Source organism: Sander lucioperca, chromosome 11, assembly GCF_008315115.2.
Source record: "Sander lucioperca isolate FBNREF2018 chromosome 11, SLUC_FBN_1.2, whole genome shotgun sequence".
Lineage (NCBI taxonomy): Eukaryota > Metazoa > Chordata > Actinopteri > Perciformes > Percidae > Sander > Sander lucioperca.
The window spans coordinates 40343640-40362141 of record NC_050183.1 but is presented as its reverse complement, the minus strand read 5'-3'; the positions used below and the strand labels follow the sequence as shown (position 1 = coordinate 40362141).

General features: G+C 46.5%; 1 protein-coding gene across 3 annotated transcripts; it reads left to right on the top strand.

The window, feature by feature from the left end:
* Nucleotides 1–368: 368 nt before the first annotated feature.
* zbtb37 (zinc finger and BTB domain containing 37) lies at nt 369–12593 on the top strand. 3 transcript variants are annotated; one of them, XM_031312029.2, is made up of 6 exons: nt 369–779; nt 4080–4529; nt 5865–6338; nt 7979–8078; nt 8851–9147; nt 10926–12593. In XM_031312029.2, the coding sequence occupies exons 2-6, from the start codon at nt 4081–4083 to the stop codon at nt 11136–11138; spliced, it is 1533 nt and encodes a 510-aa protein (XP_031167889.1). In that variant the 5' UTR covers nt 369–779; nt 4080; the 3' UTR covers nt 11139–12593. The 3 variants fall into 3 exon arrangements, with proteins under 3 accessions (XP_031167889.1, XP_031167890.1, XP_035863289.1); XM_031312030.2 differs by having other exon boundaries at nt 4060–4529; XM_036007396.1 differs by having other exon boundaries at nt 4057–4529.
* The last annotated feature ends 5909 nt before the right edge of the window (nt 12594–18502 follow it).

The following is an 18502-nucleotide window of genomic DNA, read 5'->3' as shown; positions in this document are numbered from 1 at the left end:
TACATGTGGAAATATGCTGGCTCTATACACGCTAAAAGTCCTGATTATTTACATGGAGTCTGGTGGAAATATGCTGGCTCTATACACGCTAAAAGTCCTGATTATTTACATGGAGTCTGGTGGAAATATGCTGGCTCTATACACGCTAAAAGTCCTGATTATTTACATGGAGTCTGGTGGAAATATGCTGGCTCTATACACGCTAAAATTCCTGATTATTTACATGGAGTCTGGTGGGGTTGGCGCTAGCGACCTCAGAGCTTCCTACTCCGATACAGTAGCTGGCGGAATAGGCTTTCCCCCGAAACGTTGGTTTGTAGCCCGCCATTAAATTAAGAAGAAGAAGAATAACTGAACTCCGTTTCCCAGCGTGCCCCGCGCGTTTTCTTCCTTCCCTTCTTCCTTCCTGCAGCCTCGGCCCTTCTGCCGTTAAAAAGGAAGATGAGAAGCCGCGGCAGAAGCCCGCCGACACCGACACCGACACCGACCCGGGACCGAGTCTGACTTCCAGCGGAATGGCGGCGGAGCGGCTGCCGACGGACCGACGCCCCGGCGCAGCCGCTGTTTCCCGGCCTTGAACCCGTTGCGAGCGCCGCTGGAGTCCCGGAGCTGCGGAGCCTGCCGGGCCGGGCCGGGCCGAACTGAGCCGTGCTGAGCCGTGCTAACCGTATCCCGCCCGCCGTGCTAACGATGCTCAGCTAACGTTGTAGCTGCAGGACTGAAGTTAGACTGCACCACATCCTGAAACCAGACCCGATCTTCTGCTGTCCCCCCTTCAGGTGAGAGGCACGCGGCACACCTGGAGCTTCACACACCTGGGCCCCAGAGACCCGGATCTAGATCTGGGCCCCACAGACCCGGATCTAGATCTAGATCTGGGTCCTGCTGTCACACTGAAACTGTCACATTATTTCTGTGATGCTAAATCTGAAGTCTCCATTTGGATGTTTACTTTAGTCACACACACACACACACACACACACACACACACACACACACACACACACACACACACACACACACACACACACACACACACACACACACACACACACACACACACAGACACACACACACAGACACACACACACAGACACACACACAGACACACACACACACACACACAGACACACACACACACACACACACACACACACACAGACACACACACACACACACACACACACACACACACAGACACACACACACACACACACACACACACACACACACACACACACACACACACACACACACACACACACACACACACACACACACACAGACACACACACACACACACACACACACACACACACACACACACACACACACACACACACACACACACACACACACACACACACACACAGACACACACACACACACACACAGACACACACACACACACACACAGAGGCATGCGCACACACACACACACACACAGTCCTGTGTATACTTCATAGAGACATACGTGAGTATGAAAGCAGGGCTGGGTGATATGGAGAAAATCAAATATCAGGATATTTTTGACCAAATGCCTCGATATCGATACTGCAACGATATTGTAGTGTTGACTATTGGTGCTTTCACAAAATATTTACACAATGAGATTTTTGAGAAATAATCATCAGTAATGTAGATATAATGACTAAGAGGGTAAAGGGAAATAATAGAACAGTTACACCAGTCTGGTAAGATCAGACAATGACATCACTTTACTGTAATGACATCACTTTACTGTAATGACATCACTTCACTGTAATGACATCACTTTACTGTAATGACATCACTTCACTGTAATGCAGCCTTTAAAACCAGGAGAAGACACGTATGTCATATTACGATATCCAAGATATAGACTTAGAGTTAGACAACTTTAATGTCCCCGAAAGGAAATTAACATGAACCAGACATCTACAGCACTATTTATCTAACACATATCATACACACATCAGTAAATAGAATACAGTAAGAGGAGTATATTGCACAATCTCATAAATAAATAAAATAAAACTACTGCACATTAGCCTTCTTCACATCTATTCCTCCAGTCATACCCCCCCCACATCTTATTTAATTAATATTGATGGGAATGAATGAGTTTTTTGCTCGGTTGGTTCTAACAACTTCGCTGCAACACAGACTAATATATGTATTCACCTCTATTTACACACAATGAGGCATATTCTCTGTTGTGATTGAACTGTATTTGTTGAGTTACTCTATAGGCCAACTTTGATCTTGACATACAGGCTCAGCATTCTGCAGCAAATACCAGTAAACCCAGAATTAATTACATGATCTTAGTGCAGAGAAACTACTCAGCATGTAAATAATGCTCCTAAAATACAAACGTGGGCGTTCAGCAATCGCTGTTATATCGAATCAACAGCCACGTGCAGTTTAGCTCGCAGGTGAAGAACACAAACAAGGAACATCACCAGTTAACTTCATTTAAATTAGCAAGACCTCTAGACTGATACAGGACCTATAGACTGATACAGGACCTCTAGACTGATACAGGACCTCTAGACTGATACAGGACCTCTAGACTGATACAGGACCTATAGACTGACCTATAGACTAATACAGGACCTATAGACCGATACAGGACCTATAGACTGATACAAGACCTCTAGACTGACACAGGACCTATAGACTGGTACAGGACCTCTAGACTGATACAGGACCTATAGACTGGTACAGGACCTCTAGACTGATACAGGACCTATAGACTGATACAGGACCTATAGACTGATACAGGACCTATAGACTGATACAGGACCTATAGACTGATACAAGACCTCTAGACTGACACAGGACCTATAGACTGGTACAGGACCTCTAGACTGATACAGGACCTATAGACTGGTACAGGACCTCTAGACTGATACAGGACCTATAGACCGATACAGGACCTATAGACTGATACAGGACCTCTAGACTGATACAGGACCTCTAGACTGATACAGGACCTATAGACTGATACAGGACCTCTAGACTGATACAGGACCTATAGACTGATACAGGACCTCTAGACTGATACAGGACCTATAGACTGATACAGGACCTCTAGACTGATACAGGACCTCTAGACTGATACAGGACCTCTAGACTGATACAGGACCTATAGACTGATACAGGACCTATAGACTGATACAGGACCTCTAGACTGATACAGGACCTATAGACCGATACAGGACCTATAGACTGATACAAGACCTCTAGACTGACACAGGACCTATAGACCGATACAGGACCAGGACCTCTAGACCGATACAGGACCTCTAGACCGATACAGGACCTCTAGACTGATACAGGACCTCTAGACTGATACAGGACCTATAGACTGGTACAGGACCTCTAGACTGATGCAGGACCTATAGACTAATACAGGACCTATAGACTGATACAGGACCTATAGACTAATACAGGACCTCTAGACTGATACAGGACCTATAGACTGATACAGGACCTCTAGACTGACCTATAGACTAATACAGGACCTATAGACTGATACAGGACCTATAGACTGACCTATAGACTAATACAGGACCTATAGACTGATACAGGACCTATAGACTGATACAGGACCTATAGACTGACCTATAGACTAATACAGGACCTATAGACTGATACAGGACCTATAGACTGATACAGGACCTATAGACTGATGCAGGACCTATAGACTGATACAGGACCTATAGACTGATACAGGACCTATAGACTGATACAGGACCTATAGACTGATACAGGACCTATAGACTGACCTATAGACTGATACAGGACCAGGCTTTAATGATCTGACAACATCAGTTATACCACTTACAGTTCTCCAGGACGTACACACACCATCTCAGCTGGCTAGTTATCCTCGTGTGTCTGTCTATTCTCCGACATGCACGCTAACAATGCAGCCCTGTTTCTGATACCGGGGGGGGGGGGCACGGTGAGATCAACATAGAGGAAACACGTGATATATGTCCCAGCTCTGTATGAAAGTATAGCTGAATCCCCTGCTGTGTGTAGCTAACCTACCGTACCATTTCCCAGCAGTTGGCTGCGTGTCCGTGCAGCATGGAGCGCTCCGGGAGCATCCAGCTGGACATCCCCGACTTCAGCAACTCGGTCCTGTCCCACCTCAACCAGCTGCGTGTTCAGGGCCGCCTGTGTGACATCGTGGTCAACGTGCAGGGCCACAGCTTCCGGGCGCACAAAGTGGTGCTAGCGGCCAGCTCGCCGTACTTCAGGGACCACATGTCGCTGGGCCAGATGAGCACGGTGTCTCTGACGGTCATCCGCAGCCCGCCGGTGTTCGAGCAGCTGCTGGGCTTCTGCTACACGGGCCGCCTCTGCCTGCAGCTCGCCGACATCATCAGCTACCTGACGGCCGCCAGCTTCCTGCAGATGCAGCACATCATCGACCGCTGCACGCAGATCCTGGAGGGCATCCACCTCAAGATCAGCCTCGCCGACCTGGAGGCGGAGCCAAGGAGTGAGGACGGGGCCCCGCCACGGGGAGCCAGGTACGCTCCTTTAGGGCTTCTGCACACTGGCTGCGTGGCGTGGCGTGTTACTGCTTTCACATAAATGCAGATATAAATGTTATTTAAAAAGAAAATAATAAATAATAATAGAATTTCAAATATTGCACCTGTCAATACAGAACCAAATATTGTGTAAACACAAAAATATTGACAAAATAAAGTTGAAGAAGACACTATTACTTCATTTTATCAATGGGAAACATCCATGTGTCCAGACAAGGCTAGCAGCAGCAGCACCGCGTCAGACACCTTTCTGGTGGGAAGACATAGAAAACGCCACGCAGCTGACACGCCACGCTCACTGTCAGGCACTGCTAGGCACTGCTAGGCACTGCTAGGCTCTACTAGGCTCTACTAGGCTCTACTAGGCTCTACTAGGCTCTGCTAGGCACTGCTAGGCACTGCTAGGCACTGTTAGGCACTGTTAGGCACTGTTAGGCACTGCTAGGCTCTACTAGGCTCTACTAGGCACTGCTAGGCTCTACTAGGCTCTGCTAGGCTCTACTAGGCTCTACTAGGCACTGCTAGGCTCTACTAGGCTCTACTAGGCACTGCTAGGCTCTACTAGGCTCTACTAGGCTCTACTAGGCACTGCTAGGCTCTACTAGGCTCTACTAGGCTCTACTAGGCTCTACTAGGCACTACTAGGCTCTACTAGGCACTGCTAGGCACTGCTAGGCTCTACTAGGCTCTACTAGGCACTGCTAGGCACTGCTAGGCACTGCTAGGCACTGCTAGGCACTGCTAGGCACTGTTAGGCACTGCTAGGCACTGCTAGGCACTGCTAGGCACTGCTAGGCACTGCTAGGCACTGCTAGGCACTGCTAGGCTCTACTAGGCACTGCTAGGCTCTACTAGGCACTGCTAGGCACTGCTAGGCACTGTTTGGCACTGCTAGGCACTGTTTGGCACTGCTAGGCACTGCTAGGCACTGTTAGGAACTGTTTGGCACTGCTAGGCACTGTTTGGCACTGCTAGGCACTGCTAGGCACTGTTAGGCACTGCTAGGCACTGCTAGGCACTGCTAGGCACTGCTAGGCACTGTTTGGCACTGCTAGGCACTGCTAGGCACTGCTAGGCACTGTTTGGCACTGCTAGGCACTGCTAGGCACTGTTAGGAACTGCTAGGCACTGCTAGGCGAGGACACTAGTGGTGTCTCAGCATAGCCATCTAGTGGTGGGGGGTTTAAACACAACATAAACGTCAACCAAATTTCAAAACGTGACTATTTTTGCACGTAAACTAAAAAAATCGATACAGTATTGCAAAAGATATTTTTCTTACTCCCCAAATCGTAACCTAACGCCCCCCAGCTCGCGGAGCGGCCGGACTCTGGAGGCGGTGGTGCGAGCCGGCGGCCTGCGGCTGCTTGGCGCCCGGGGATCAGCGGAGGCGTGTGAGGCGGTCAGCCCCGCCGAGGAGCCGCTCAGCCCGGCCCCGCTGCCGCTGGAGGGGCCCGGCGCGGCGTCCAGCAGCCGAGCGGGCCGAGAGCCAATCCTGCGGATCAACCGGGCCGGCCAGTGGTACGTGGAGACGAGCAGCGAGCCGGAGCTCGGGGGCAGCGGCGAGGACGGCAGCGGGAGCGGCGAGCGGGTCAGGATCAAGACGGAGCGGATGGAGGAGTGGATCGGAGCGGGGGAGCACCAGGAGGAGGGGGGGGCGGCCGAGGAGGGGGGGGGCACCATGATGATCGACACGTCAGGACGCAGCACGCTGCTGACGGCGCCCGGCGGAGCGGCCGCGAGCCGCAGCGCACAGCCGTCCTCCAGCTTCAGCGAGACGGACAGGTGAGTACACACATATTATACACAAGTACAAGTACTATCAGTACAAGTACTGCAAGATAGGGCTGGGCGATATGGAGAAAATCAAATATCACTATCAATATATTTTTGACCAAATACCTCGATATTGTAGTGTTGACTATTGGTGCTTTCACAAAATATTTATATTATATATAGTAATATATATATATATATATATATATATATATATATATATATATATATGAATAATGTGGATATAATGACTAAGAGGGTAAAGGTAAATAATAGAACAGCTACACCAGTCTGGTAACTAAGTTCAGACAATGACATCACTTTACTGTAGCCAGTCCCTCCAGAAAAACCTGATTATGTGATCTCATAATTCAACGCATAATCAGCCAAAGTCTGCATATTTATTTCTTTTTCAAACACGGCGCACTTTCGCCGCATAAATTGCCGATTTCCACGCAAAATATGCGGGGCTTGCATGATTTCATAATCCCCGCATTTTCATTGTAAAAAGTCCCATATATCTTAGCAGAAAGATGAAAAATGTTGCGTTTACTTCACACAAGAGCAGCCATTTCCCCCTGTTGCCATGGGAACGTTATGAAGTGACGTAATTACGCGACGTGAACATCATCGAAAAGCTGCAAACCCCGCGATGAAGCCACGATGGAAACACAGTTTTAAAAAGTTCCCGCAATTTCATCGCATAAAGTTGCATAAATATCCGGCATATTCCATCACATTTTTTAAGAAAACGTGACGCACAATCAAGGAGTTTAGCCCAAAACTATCACAAAAAAACTTGAAACAAAAAAAAACAACTAAACTTACACTTATGTCATATCACGATATTACGATATCCAAAATCTAAGACGATATCTAGTCTCATATCACGATATGGATATAATAGACATATTGCCCAGCTCTACTGTAATATGAGATTTATTTGTGAATATTTAGTTAACAGATGACCTTTTTAGCGTTACTGAAATGCGTCCCATATGTCTGTTAATTGTAGCTTCGTAGTGTATTCTGGTCTTTGAGTTAACGAGGGAACTATCTAACGTGTTGGACGCTGCCTGTCCTTCAGGAACAGTTAGCTTGGCGGAGGGATATGATGTCGGGATGATGAAGACGTTTAGTTAGGAGTCTTGAGTTGTCCTACGCTTGAAGAGGGTCATTAAAGTGGACCAAGTTACACAGTGGAAGCTGTCTCCGTGCTCTCACTCTACCCACGGCCCCAAAGTACTTATATGTAATAACGACGAGTTAATATATATTAACGCTAACAATAACTAGCGTTACAGTATTATTACTTAGATACAAGTACCAATAACACACTTGTGTTAACAAAAGTGTGTGTGTATGTCTGCTTGTGTGTGTGTGTGTGTGTGTGTGTGTGTGCGCCTGTGTGTCTGCTTGTGTGTGTGTGTGTGTGTGTGTGTGTGTGTGCGTGTGCGTCTGTCTGCTTGTGTGTGTGTGTGTGCGTGTGCGTCTGTCTGTCTGTGTGTGTGTGTGTGTGTGTGTCTGTGTGTGTGTGTCTGTCTGTGTTTGTGTGTGTGTGTGTGTGTGTGTGTCTGTGTGTGTGTGTGTGTGTGTGTTTGTGTGCGTGTGTGTGTGCGTGTGCATGTGCGTGTGTGCGTGTGTGTCAGGTTCAGTCCCAGCGGCAGCGTGGTCGTCCTGTCAGAGCGCCAGAGAGCCAAGAGTGAGTCTCCGAGCCGGGCGGACGACCTGCGGCAGCCAAACTCACAGGTAATATTAAAATATATATGTGTGTGTGTGTGTGTGTGTGTGTGTGTGTGTATATGTATATGTGTGTGTGTGTATATATTATATACATGTGGAAATATGCTGGCTCTATACACGCTAAAAGTCCTGATTATTTACATGGAGTCTGGTGGGTTTGGTGATGGTGATTTTGGGGCGGTTTCATGGTTGTATCTGAGCCGTATATATATAATATAATATATATATATATATATATATATATATATATATATATATATATATATTATATTATATTATATTTAGGGCTTTCAGCATTAACGCGTTAATCGCGATGCGATTAATTTTTTTTTAATCGCAGAAATTCAGAGAAATTAAAAGAAATGAATGGTTTCACAGCCCTATTTAGGAGTTACTAAACACTATATTGACTCTGGTAAGGAGAGGGATTTGTAGTTTTTTAGTTAGGTACTTGGAGGAATTGTGCAATAATGACAGATTCACACATTTTTCTTTTGTTTACAGTAAATAAATAATTACAAATCTTAAAATCAAGTTCATAAAGTAACTTTCTTTGCATTCATTTGATTCCTAATCAAGATCCTCTGGTAAGAATGGCTTTCCATTGTTAATATGGACTTAAAAACTGTTCTGAAATGCAAAATAATTTAATCATGTCATAAAATATGCGATTAATCGCAATTAACTATAGAACTTCAGCGATTAATCGTGATTAAAAAAAATTAATCGTTTGACAGCCCTAATTATATTATATTATATTATATTATATGTGTTTTAGGGGGAGGAGCACGCAGCGCTGGATATGGGCGGCTACGAGGACTACCTGCGGGAGCAGGTGGGCGACCGCTGGTTCCGCTACAACCCGCGGCTCACCTGCATCTACTGCTGCAAGTCCTTCAACCAGAAGGGCAGCCTGGACCGCCACATGCGCCTGCACATGGGCATCACGCCGTTCGTCTGCCGCATCTGTGGGAAGAAGTACACGCGTAAAGACCAGCTGGAGTACCACATCAGGAAGCACACGGGCAACAAACCCTTCCACTGCCACGTCTGCGGGAAGAGCTTCCCCTTCCAGGTGGGCTACCGGAGGAACTCACTCTGGGAAGAGTTCTGGAGAACGGCTTACAAGACCAGTGTTTGCTTTAGGATTATTTGTAGCAGCGGGGGCAGGTCTGTCCGTAAATGTTTTACGTATCAAACAGAACTGACACAAACGCATATATTCATTCACCTCGTTTCACACACAATGAGGCATGTTTTCAGTTGTTTCAGTTCAAGTGTATGTTTTGTAACCTGACTCCGCCAGATGGGTTTGCTCGGCATATCCATCTGGGAACTTTCTGTTGGAGAACTTTTGGGGAGGGGCGAAAATCCTGGTTAGCTGATTGGATAAACCATCTGTCTATCACCACCTATATTGGTGACAGACGGGCCAGCCAAATCAACCAATCAGATCAAAGATATATCAAACTCTTGCCGAAACCAGTCGGGAGAAGAGCCAAACCATCTTTTCCTCCGAGAAAAGCCTCCAGTGCTGTTTTTTGCTCTTCTTTCAATGAAGGAATACTTTCTAATTCTGATAAAACTTGCGTGATAGCTACGCTCATCTCATCCGTGGAAGCCGCCATGTTGTTTAGACTAAACAGTCGCTTCTCGTTGCGTCACACCTAAACCCGCCTCAAAACCAACGCTGATTGGTCGGTCGTTTGGCGAACGGCTCCAAATTTTCTCTGTCTCAAGATGCCAGACTGATCTGCGAGTGGAAAACTGGAGCTCGCCAGATCAGGACGGTCTCACGAGGCTACATTTTTTGAGGAACTATAGACCTTTTCACAGATGTAAACATTGTAAATGGACCCAAGTTGATTTCCTGTTGCAGTGTATGTGAATGGCATCAACTGACAGGAAGTTAACAAGGGGCCAGGCTGTTGCCTAGCAATGGAATTCCATTGAAAAGGTCTATAGGGCACTTAACATCTACAACAGGTCTACAAAATTAATTTTACAAGAAATTTTTCATAGGGAAACCAAAACCCAAAGTATAGAATGAAATATTCCACTGCCTCACTTCCCGTTTTAATGTTTCCAGACGTTTGATATCAGGACGATGAGCTGACAGAACGGACAAGTTGATCCGATAGAGTGAATAGTTCTACTTGTTGTTAAACTGGACGGGTCCAGTAACCTCTCAATAGTTCTACTTGTTGTTAAACTGGACGGGTCCAGTAACCTCTCAATAGTTCTACTTGTTGTTAAACTGGACGGGCCCAATAACCTCTGAATAGTTCTACTAGTTAAACTGGACGGTCCAGTAACCTCTGAATAGTTCTACTTGTTGTTAAATTGCAATGTGAGTGGCAGCCAGCGGGGGGTGCATTATGTCGGCAGGATTATTTAAAAGGCAACCGCGACTACGTTGCCAAATAATTAATTTTGCCATGGCGGGCCGCAGAACACTAGCCTGGTCCTACCAGACTCTGGTCCATTAGCCTGGTCCTACCAGACTCTGGTCCACTAGCCTGGTCCTACCAGACTCTGGTCCATTTCATTAGTCCAGAGAGTCTGGCCTCTCTCCATTGACAAGTGTTAACTTCCTTGAAGGCGGGAACTCTGTTGAAGTTTAAAACTATTGGCTCCGCCCAGAGCCACTCTGGATCTGCCAGAACCAATCACACAATCCTCACAGACCATCCTCAACCAGCGGCTTTTTATATATATATATATATATATATATATATCATTTTTGAAGATGTTTTTAAATTTGTTGTCGCTTGGACATTTTATTGTTTTTTTTCCCAACGTTTTGACGCTGTTCCCATCTCTGCCCCCCCCCCCCTGCTCCTCCCCCCCCAGGCCATCCTGAACCAGCACTTCCGTAAGAACCACCCGGGCTGCGCCCCCCAGGAGGCCCACAGCGCGTCCCCCGAGACCACCACCGCCTCTGTCACGTCCCGGGGCGGCCCCAGCGATGACGCCTCGCCCAGCCAGGACGAGCCCGAAGGCAGCGGCGGGGGCCCGTACGGCGAGGGGCCGCAGGCGTCCGTCTCCACCACAGGGCCCGACTGACCCTGAAGGGCCCGACTGACCGCGAGGGGCCCCCGGACGCCTCGGGGTCTGAACTGAGACGTTTCTGGGCTTTAAACCACATCTACCTTCACTAACCAAACGGACAGATTAAGCTAAAATGAAGTAACGCCACACACTCCAACAACCTCACGCACCTCCGGCCACTTTATGTTACAGATTTCTACTTTTATATTATAGGTTTTACAGACAGGGCTGGGTCTAAGAAAATCCATTCTCTGATTCCCATCGGTCTCCGTTTGAATGATCTGATAGAGAGAGGGACTAAAACAGAAGCTCTTGCAGTTTTCTTTAAAGTTTTGGTTGCTTTTTCCAACATTTTCCCAACTTTTTACCCTCCTTTTACCTAAACCCTGAGTTGGATGTTTTAAATCTAGATGTTGGTACATCTGAAACTAGACGCTCTAAGGATCCACGTCAGGATGAATAACGCTTTTTTGACGTTTTTGTGTCCGACAGACGTCGGCCTCGGAGTCTGAACTGAGACGTTTGTCGGCTTTAAACTCACACTTCAACACGCACCTCTGCCGACTTTATATTACAGATTTCTACTTTTACGGTTTGTCATTTTTTAAACTTTTGGAACTGTTGGACGTTTTTTTTGTTTTTCTTTTTTTTGAATCTCTTCCATATTTCATAAGTTCTACAACTGGTATAGTAACTCAAATATATCCCTGATCCAGTGGATCTGAAATGGAGTCGGACCGTTATGAATCTGAGAGAATGGATGCCCAGCCCTGAACAGGTTTTAGGTTCACAACAGTCCGTCTGCTGGAAACGTTGCCAAACTCCTCAGTGCCAGTTTCAAATGTTTCAAACATTTCAACACTTGCTTCATATTTGCCTCGAGACAATCTGGAGCGGCTCGGTTTCTAATAATAATAATAATAATCCTGCGCGCTCTTTACAGTGCCACGTGGGCTTTAAAAACATTTGGTTGCACAAAAAACTTCAGAGAGAAGAAAACGGCTTTACGGCTGTTAAAGTTCAGTTCTGGTGTGATCGAGTTTCTCATCTTTTGTGACGTTAAAACTAATTTCTTTCGTATAAAAAATAATCTTAGTCCTGATCGCAGAGAGCATCTTTATGTCTGCAACCAGGGTCCAGAATTAACTCTCGCCAGGCGCCAAATCTCTCCCGTTTGAGAGTTATCGGCCACATGGTGGGTAAATGTTTTTGCCAAAATAGTCTTTATTTTGGGGAAGCTGCAGCTAGTTTCTTCTGTTTCTCTGCTATCAGAGCGACAGGCAGGCAGACAGGCAGGCAGGCAGACAGGCACTTCTGTTTCCTGTTAGCTAGCGTTTAGTTCGGGCTAATAAATTAGGAAAGAATGTGGTGATTTTTGGCGAGCCAGCCAGGCTTTTAAAAGAAAAAAAGCAGGATGAAAACGGAGGATGAACCAGCAGGACTTGCAACCCCGATGTATGGTAGAAAACACGCAAGTTAATATTTTGTCCGCTAAAAAAATCAGTTTGGCCGGGGAATTTTAACCAACTTTGCCGGTGAGTCAACAGGTTAATGTCTGACTCTGTCTGCAACTAACGTTTAGTTTGATTTAGGGGTGTTTTCATTAAGATACGATATAAAGTGTGCCACAATACAAGACAATATCGTTAACACTCTTTTAACACAATCAGTTCCATTTAAATCACAGAAAAAAGAGACTAAAATATGATTTATCTTCCAGACATTTAACTGAAAACACAGTATTCTTTTTTTAATAAAACGAAGAAATATAAAGACGGAATTTCAAAAGTAAGACTCATCTTAAAGATAGCAATATGTACTGTATATGTTTGGTCACTAAAATGTGAATCAGGATTTCCCAAAAAGCCCAAGATGACGTTCTCAAATGTCTTGTTTTGTCCACGGGAGTGTGCCTATGTTCCCACAGCCCTATGTTCCCACAGCCCTATGTTCCCACAGCCCTATGTTCCCACAGTCCTATGTTCCCACAGCCCAATGTTCCCACAGCCCTATGTTCCCACAGTCCTATGTTCCCACAGCCCTATGTTCCCACATTTCCTTTTTCATAAATTTGTATCAGATTTTATCCCCCCAACCCTAAAAAATGATGTGGGAGGATAGAGCTTAAATTGAAGGGAAATGTAGGAACACAAGACCTAATGACCTAGAAATGTGGGAACATAGGGCCTAATTTTAAGAAAAATCTTAGAAATGTGAGAACATAGGCCTGTGGGAACATAGGGCCTAATTTTAAGAAAAATCTTAGAAATGTGGGAACATAGGGCTGACTCCTTGTCCACAACTCAAAGATATTCAGTTTACTGTTCCAGAGGAGAGAAGAAACTATAAAATAATCACATTTAACAAGCTGACATCACGCAAGTTAACCTGTTTTATCATAAGAAATGACTCAAACTGATTAATGGATTAGCAGAATATTTGGAGATTAATTTAGTAGTTGATGACTAATTAGACTAGTCGGCAGTTTATATGTACGCGTATGTTAGGAGGGAAGGAAACAAGAAAGAAGAATGTGGTGATTTTTGGCGAGCCAGCCAGCCTTTTAAAAGCAGCTGTAGTATAAATGTTTTTTATGATGCTTCTGAAAGGTGAAGAACTCGGATCACACCTCGCTGGATGAGTTAGGCGTTGAGATAAATTCTTCAGATTAACGTTTGACGATAATAATTAAACACAAATCAGTTTTTAAGGATCTGGCAGGTGAGAAAGGACAACAACTCATTATGTAACAACTTTAAAATGGAAAACATTTTCACTTTGTGTAAAAGTCGGCCGTGTTTTGTAATTAAAGCCCTGAATGCAACGCAACACGTAATCATTTATAACAACGCGGCGGCTCATAAAATTGCACTTTTTGTTTTACAAAAATGTAATTAAACATCCCATAGGCGTCATTTACGGCTGTCTTTTTATGAAGTTTTTCTTCCTTTTCAATGTTTTTGGCGCTTTTTTTGGGCAATTTTTTTTACGTTAATGTCACGTTTTTCAAGTTTTTTTTGGCACTTTTTCTGACATTTCTTTCCCCTTTTTTGGATGTTTTTGCTCTGTTTTTTTAAATACATGCATTACATTTATGCATTTCTTCTTTAAATGCCTTTAAATGCTGCATATTATTAAATTTTCGTAAAAACTAAAAGTTCAACCCCCACATGATGTAAAAACCGCCGCCGTATTACATACTGCGTTCAGGTTTTTATTACGTAATCGTTTGGATTTTTACGATTCCGATGCTGAAGCGGTACTTTTAAAACGATTCTGATTCCTAAACCAATTCTTGAAAAACTGAAAAATGACGTCAAATATGTAATATGTTTACTAGCGATCACGTGCAGTGTTAATATGCTTTTACGTGCGTTTTGGTGAGCCCAGAGGGAAAATATGGCATTTTAAAAGTAGCCTACATTTACGGTAGCTAGCTAACGGTAGGCTACAGAGAGAGGGGGATATTTTTACGTCCGTTTCGGAGCGACAGAGGGAAAATATTTCAGTCGACACATTAAGTGGAACCAAAATGAGGAACCGAAATTTACGTTCTAATCCGGTCCGAGTACTGCCGGTTGCGTAGGATACCCAACCCTATACATAATGAGTTGTTACATAATGAGTTGTTACATAATAAGTTATTACGAGCCCGTTAGAACAGACTCTCAGCAGGAAAGCCTCAGATAAGCTACACCGCTCAGTTACCTCTCATCACTACGCAATACAGCACGGCACCCCCAGGGGGCGCTCTGACACACGGCACCCCCAGGGGGCGCTCTGACACACGGCACCTCCAGGGGGCGCTCTGACACACGGCACCTCCAGGGGGCGCTCTGACACACGGCACCCCCAGGGGGCGCTCTGACACACGGCACCTCCAGGGGGCGCTCTGACACACGGCACCCTCTGGGGGCGCTCTGACACACGGCACCTCCAGGGGGCGCTCTGACACACGGCACCCCCAGGGGGCGCTCTGACACACGGCACCCTCTGGGGGCGCTCTGACACACGGCACCCCCAGGGGGCGCTCTGACACACGGCACCCCCAGGGGGCGCTCTGACACACGGCACCTCCAGGGGGCGCTCTGACACACGGCACCCCCAGGGGGCGCTCTGACACACGGCACCCTCTGGGGGCGCTCTGACACACGGCACCTCCAGGGGGCGCTCTGACACACGGCACCCTCTGGGGGCGCTCTGACACACGGCACCCCCAGGGGGCGCTCTGACACACGGCACCCCCAGGGGGCGCTCTGACACACGGCACCTCCAGGGGGCGCTCTGACACACGGCACCCTCTGGGGGCGCTCTGACACACGGCACCTCCAGGGGGCGCTCTGACACACGGCACCCCCAGGGGGCGCTCTGACACACGGCACCCTCTGGGGGCGCTCTGACACACGGCACCCCCAGGGGGCGCTCTGACACACGGCACCCCCAGGGGGCGCTCTGACACACGGCACCTCCAGGGGGCGCTCTGACACACGGCACCCCCAGGGGGCGCTCTGACACACGGCACCCTCTGGGGGCGCTCTGACACACGGCACCTCCAGGGGGCGCTCTGACACACGGCACCCTCTGGGGGCGCTCTGACACACGGCACCTCCAGGGGGCGCTCTGACACACGGCACCCCCAGGGGGCGCTCTGACACACGGCACCCCCAGGGGGCGCTCCCCGCTACACTCTCAGATATTTTTATAGACCAGAACGTGTATTATTGTTCGTTTTTTTTGTTTTTCTGGGACACTTTTTTGCTCTGACAATGTGTGAGAAGGCCGACAGAAAGCTTCGTGTTCGAGGACACGATCAGAGATGTACCGTTAGCCGCCGGGCCGTGGCGCCGGACTATAAGACTTCAGTCTGCCGGAGGACGCATCGCCTGGCAACCAAAGGAAAGACGGCGTTGGCCGCGACGCCGTTGGCCGCGACGCCGTTGGCCGCGACGCCGTTGGCCGCGACGCCGTTGGCAGCGACGCCGTTGGCAGCGACGCCGTTGGCAGCGACGCCGTTGGCCGCGACGCCGTTGGCCACGACGGCGTTGGCCACGACGGCGTTGGCCACGACGGCGTTGGCCAAACAGCTTGAGCACTTATCAGAGAGAGAGAGGGAATCTCTGGATCAAAAGCAGAACTTTTTCTAAAGACGATATAAAGAAACCACATATTATCAGACATATTTAAACTACTAAGATGTTTGTTTTGCTTCTGAATAATGTTCGTATGTAAGTCAGTAAGCTAGCAGTGGATTCAGCGTCTGTCAGGCAGGCAGGTAGCACACGGAGCGAGCAGCTGCTACTGTTTTCTACGGAGCTGTGAATCACATTCTCAGTGGACGCTACGGTTTTTTATGCAAGTGAAGCCAGCGGCTGGGCTGGACTCCATGTTCCCGCCACGGCCGCGCTCTTCAGGCTCAACCAGGAACTATCAGGTATACAGATTCTTATCACGGGAACCGGACGTTTACCTTTCTCTACGTAGCAGTTAACGCTAACGGCTAAACCTCAGAGCGAGCCATGTGCCGCAGAATCAAAACACACACATGCACACACGCACACAGAGACACAGACACACACACACACACACACACACACACACACACACACACATACACACTCAGAGACACACACATACACTCAGACACACAGAGAGAGACACACAGACACACACACACACACACACACACACACACACAGAGAGACACACACACACACACACACACACACACACACTCTCTCTCACACACACACACACACACACACACACACACACACACAGGGCAACGTGGAATACAAACCCAGGACACAGAACATACTGCTTTCTGATTGGCTGCCAGGTAGTTGATTCATAAATCAAACATATTGTTAATTACTGCTTACAATATTCTCCAAGAAATATCAACGTAAATACTAGAAGTACATATATATAAATAAAATATTATTTACAGAAAATATTTATTAACAGAAATCTCCAAATGTTGTTCTCTTCAGAAACCTGTTTATAAAACTTGATAAGACGTGAAATATGTTAAAAATAACGGCGTGTGTTGCTGCTAGTTTGCACACGGTGATATTTAATAGATCTATAGATCCAGAGTATTTTCTGGATGAATGTGTAAACCGTTGAGCTGTCGGACACTTTACTAGGAAACAAACATTTTTGAGACATTTTTTAAATAAATCCTTGGAGAAAAGTGGCGTCGTATCGTAACGGACAAACGGTTCATCAGGATCAACACATACATAGAAACATGTTGCCCAGCTCTGACAGAGACACATCAACACATCCTGCACCAACAAACACACACCAGACACACAAACATGCATACACATTAAAGGGTATCACCCTGGACTCTCTGTCTCCATGTTTCTGAGTCTGGAACTGGTCCAGTATTAAACCAGAACCAGGCTCTAATGTAACCCTACAGGACTAATGTTCAACAGTTGTTAGAGTCACTAAAAGTTCTGTTGTTGCTGCTGACAGACTCAGATTATTATTCTAAGTGGCTGACAACATTATGGGATGGATCCCTACAGAGATAGACCTTTTAGTTAAAGAGTAAGATCCTTTTTTTAAACGTAAAAACATCCGAGAATTTGCGTCCGTTAAACCCACCAGACTCCATGTAAATAATCAGGACTTTTATCATTGTAAAACACACTTCATTCAAAGTGGACAGGAACAAAAATAAACTATGAAAAGCCTTTTTGGGTCGTGTTTCCACTGTTCCAGTAATAACCGCTCTGGTTTGGTTGAAATAAACCCTTAATTCACCCATTTACATGTGGAAATATGCTGGCTCTATACGCGCTAAAAGTCCTGATTATTTACATGGAGTCTGGTGGAAATATGCTGGCTCTATACACGCTAAAAGTCCTGATTATTTACATGGAGTCTGGTGGAAATATGCTGCTCTATACACGCTAAAAGTACTGATTATTTACATGGAGTTTGGTGATGGTGATTATAGAGCTGTTTCTGGTTGAACAGAAAGTTCTCAAAGATGTTTTAAAGGTCTATCTCTGTAGGGATCCTTTCCATAATGTTGCACGTGAACATTTGCCCTGTAGGGTTAGGTTGCAGCCCGGTCTGTGGCTGCCGGTACTGGGTTGGTCCCATCAGTCAGACACAAAAACAGGAAAACAGGGTCCAGGTTGGAAACTAACGCTAGTTACCCTTTAAAGCAAGAAATTGTAACTTTGCAACACAACTACAACTTTCTAAACCGGTCTGAAGCGACTGGAGTGACATTTGGTTTTCAGCACATCATTTCAAGCCAGTTTTAAGTGTAACTCTCGCCAAAATGCAACCTAGGGTCTTTTTGTGAATGTACCTGAGTCAAACTTTAGTTTAAAAGCATATTTAGGACGGAATCGCCA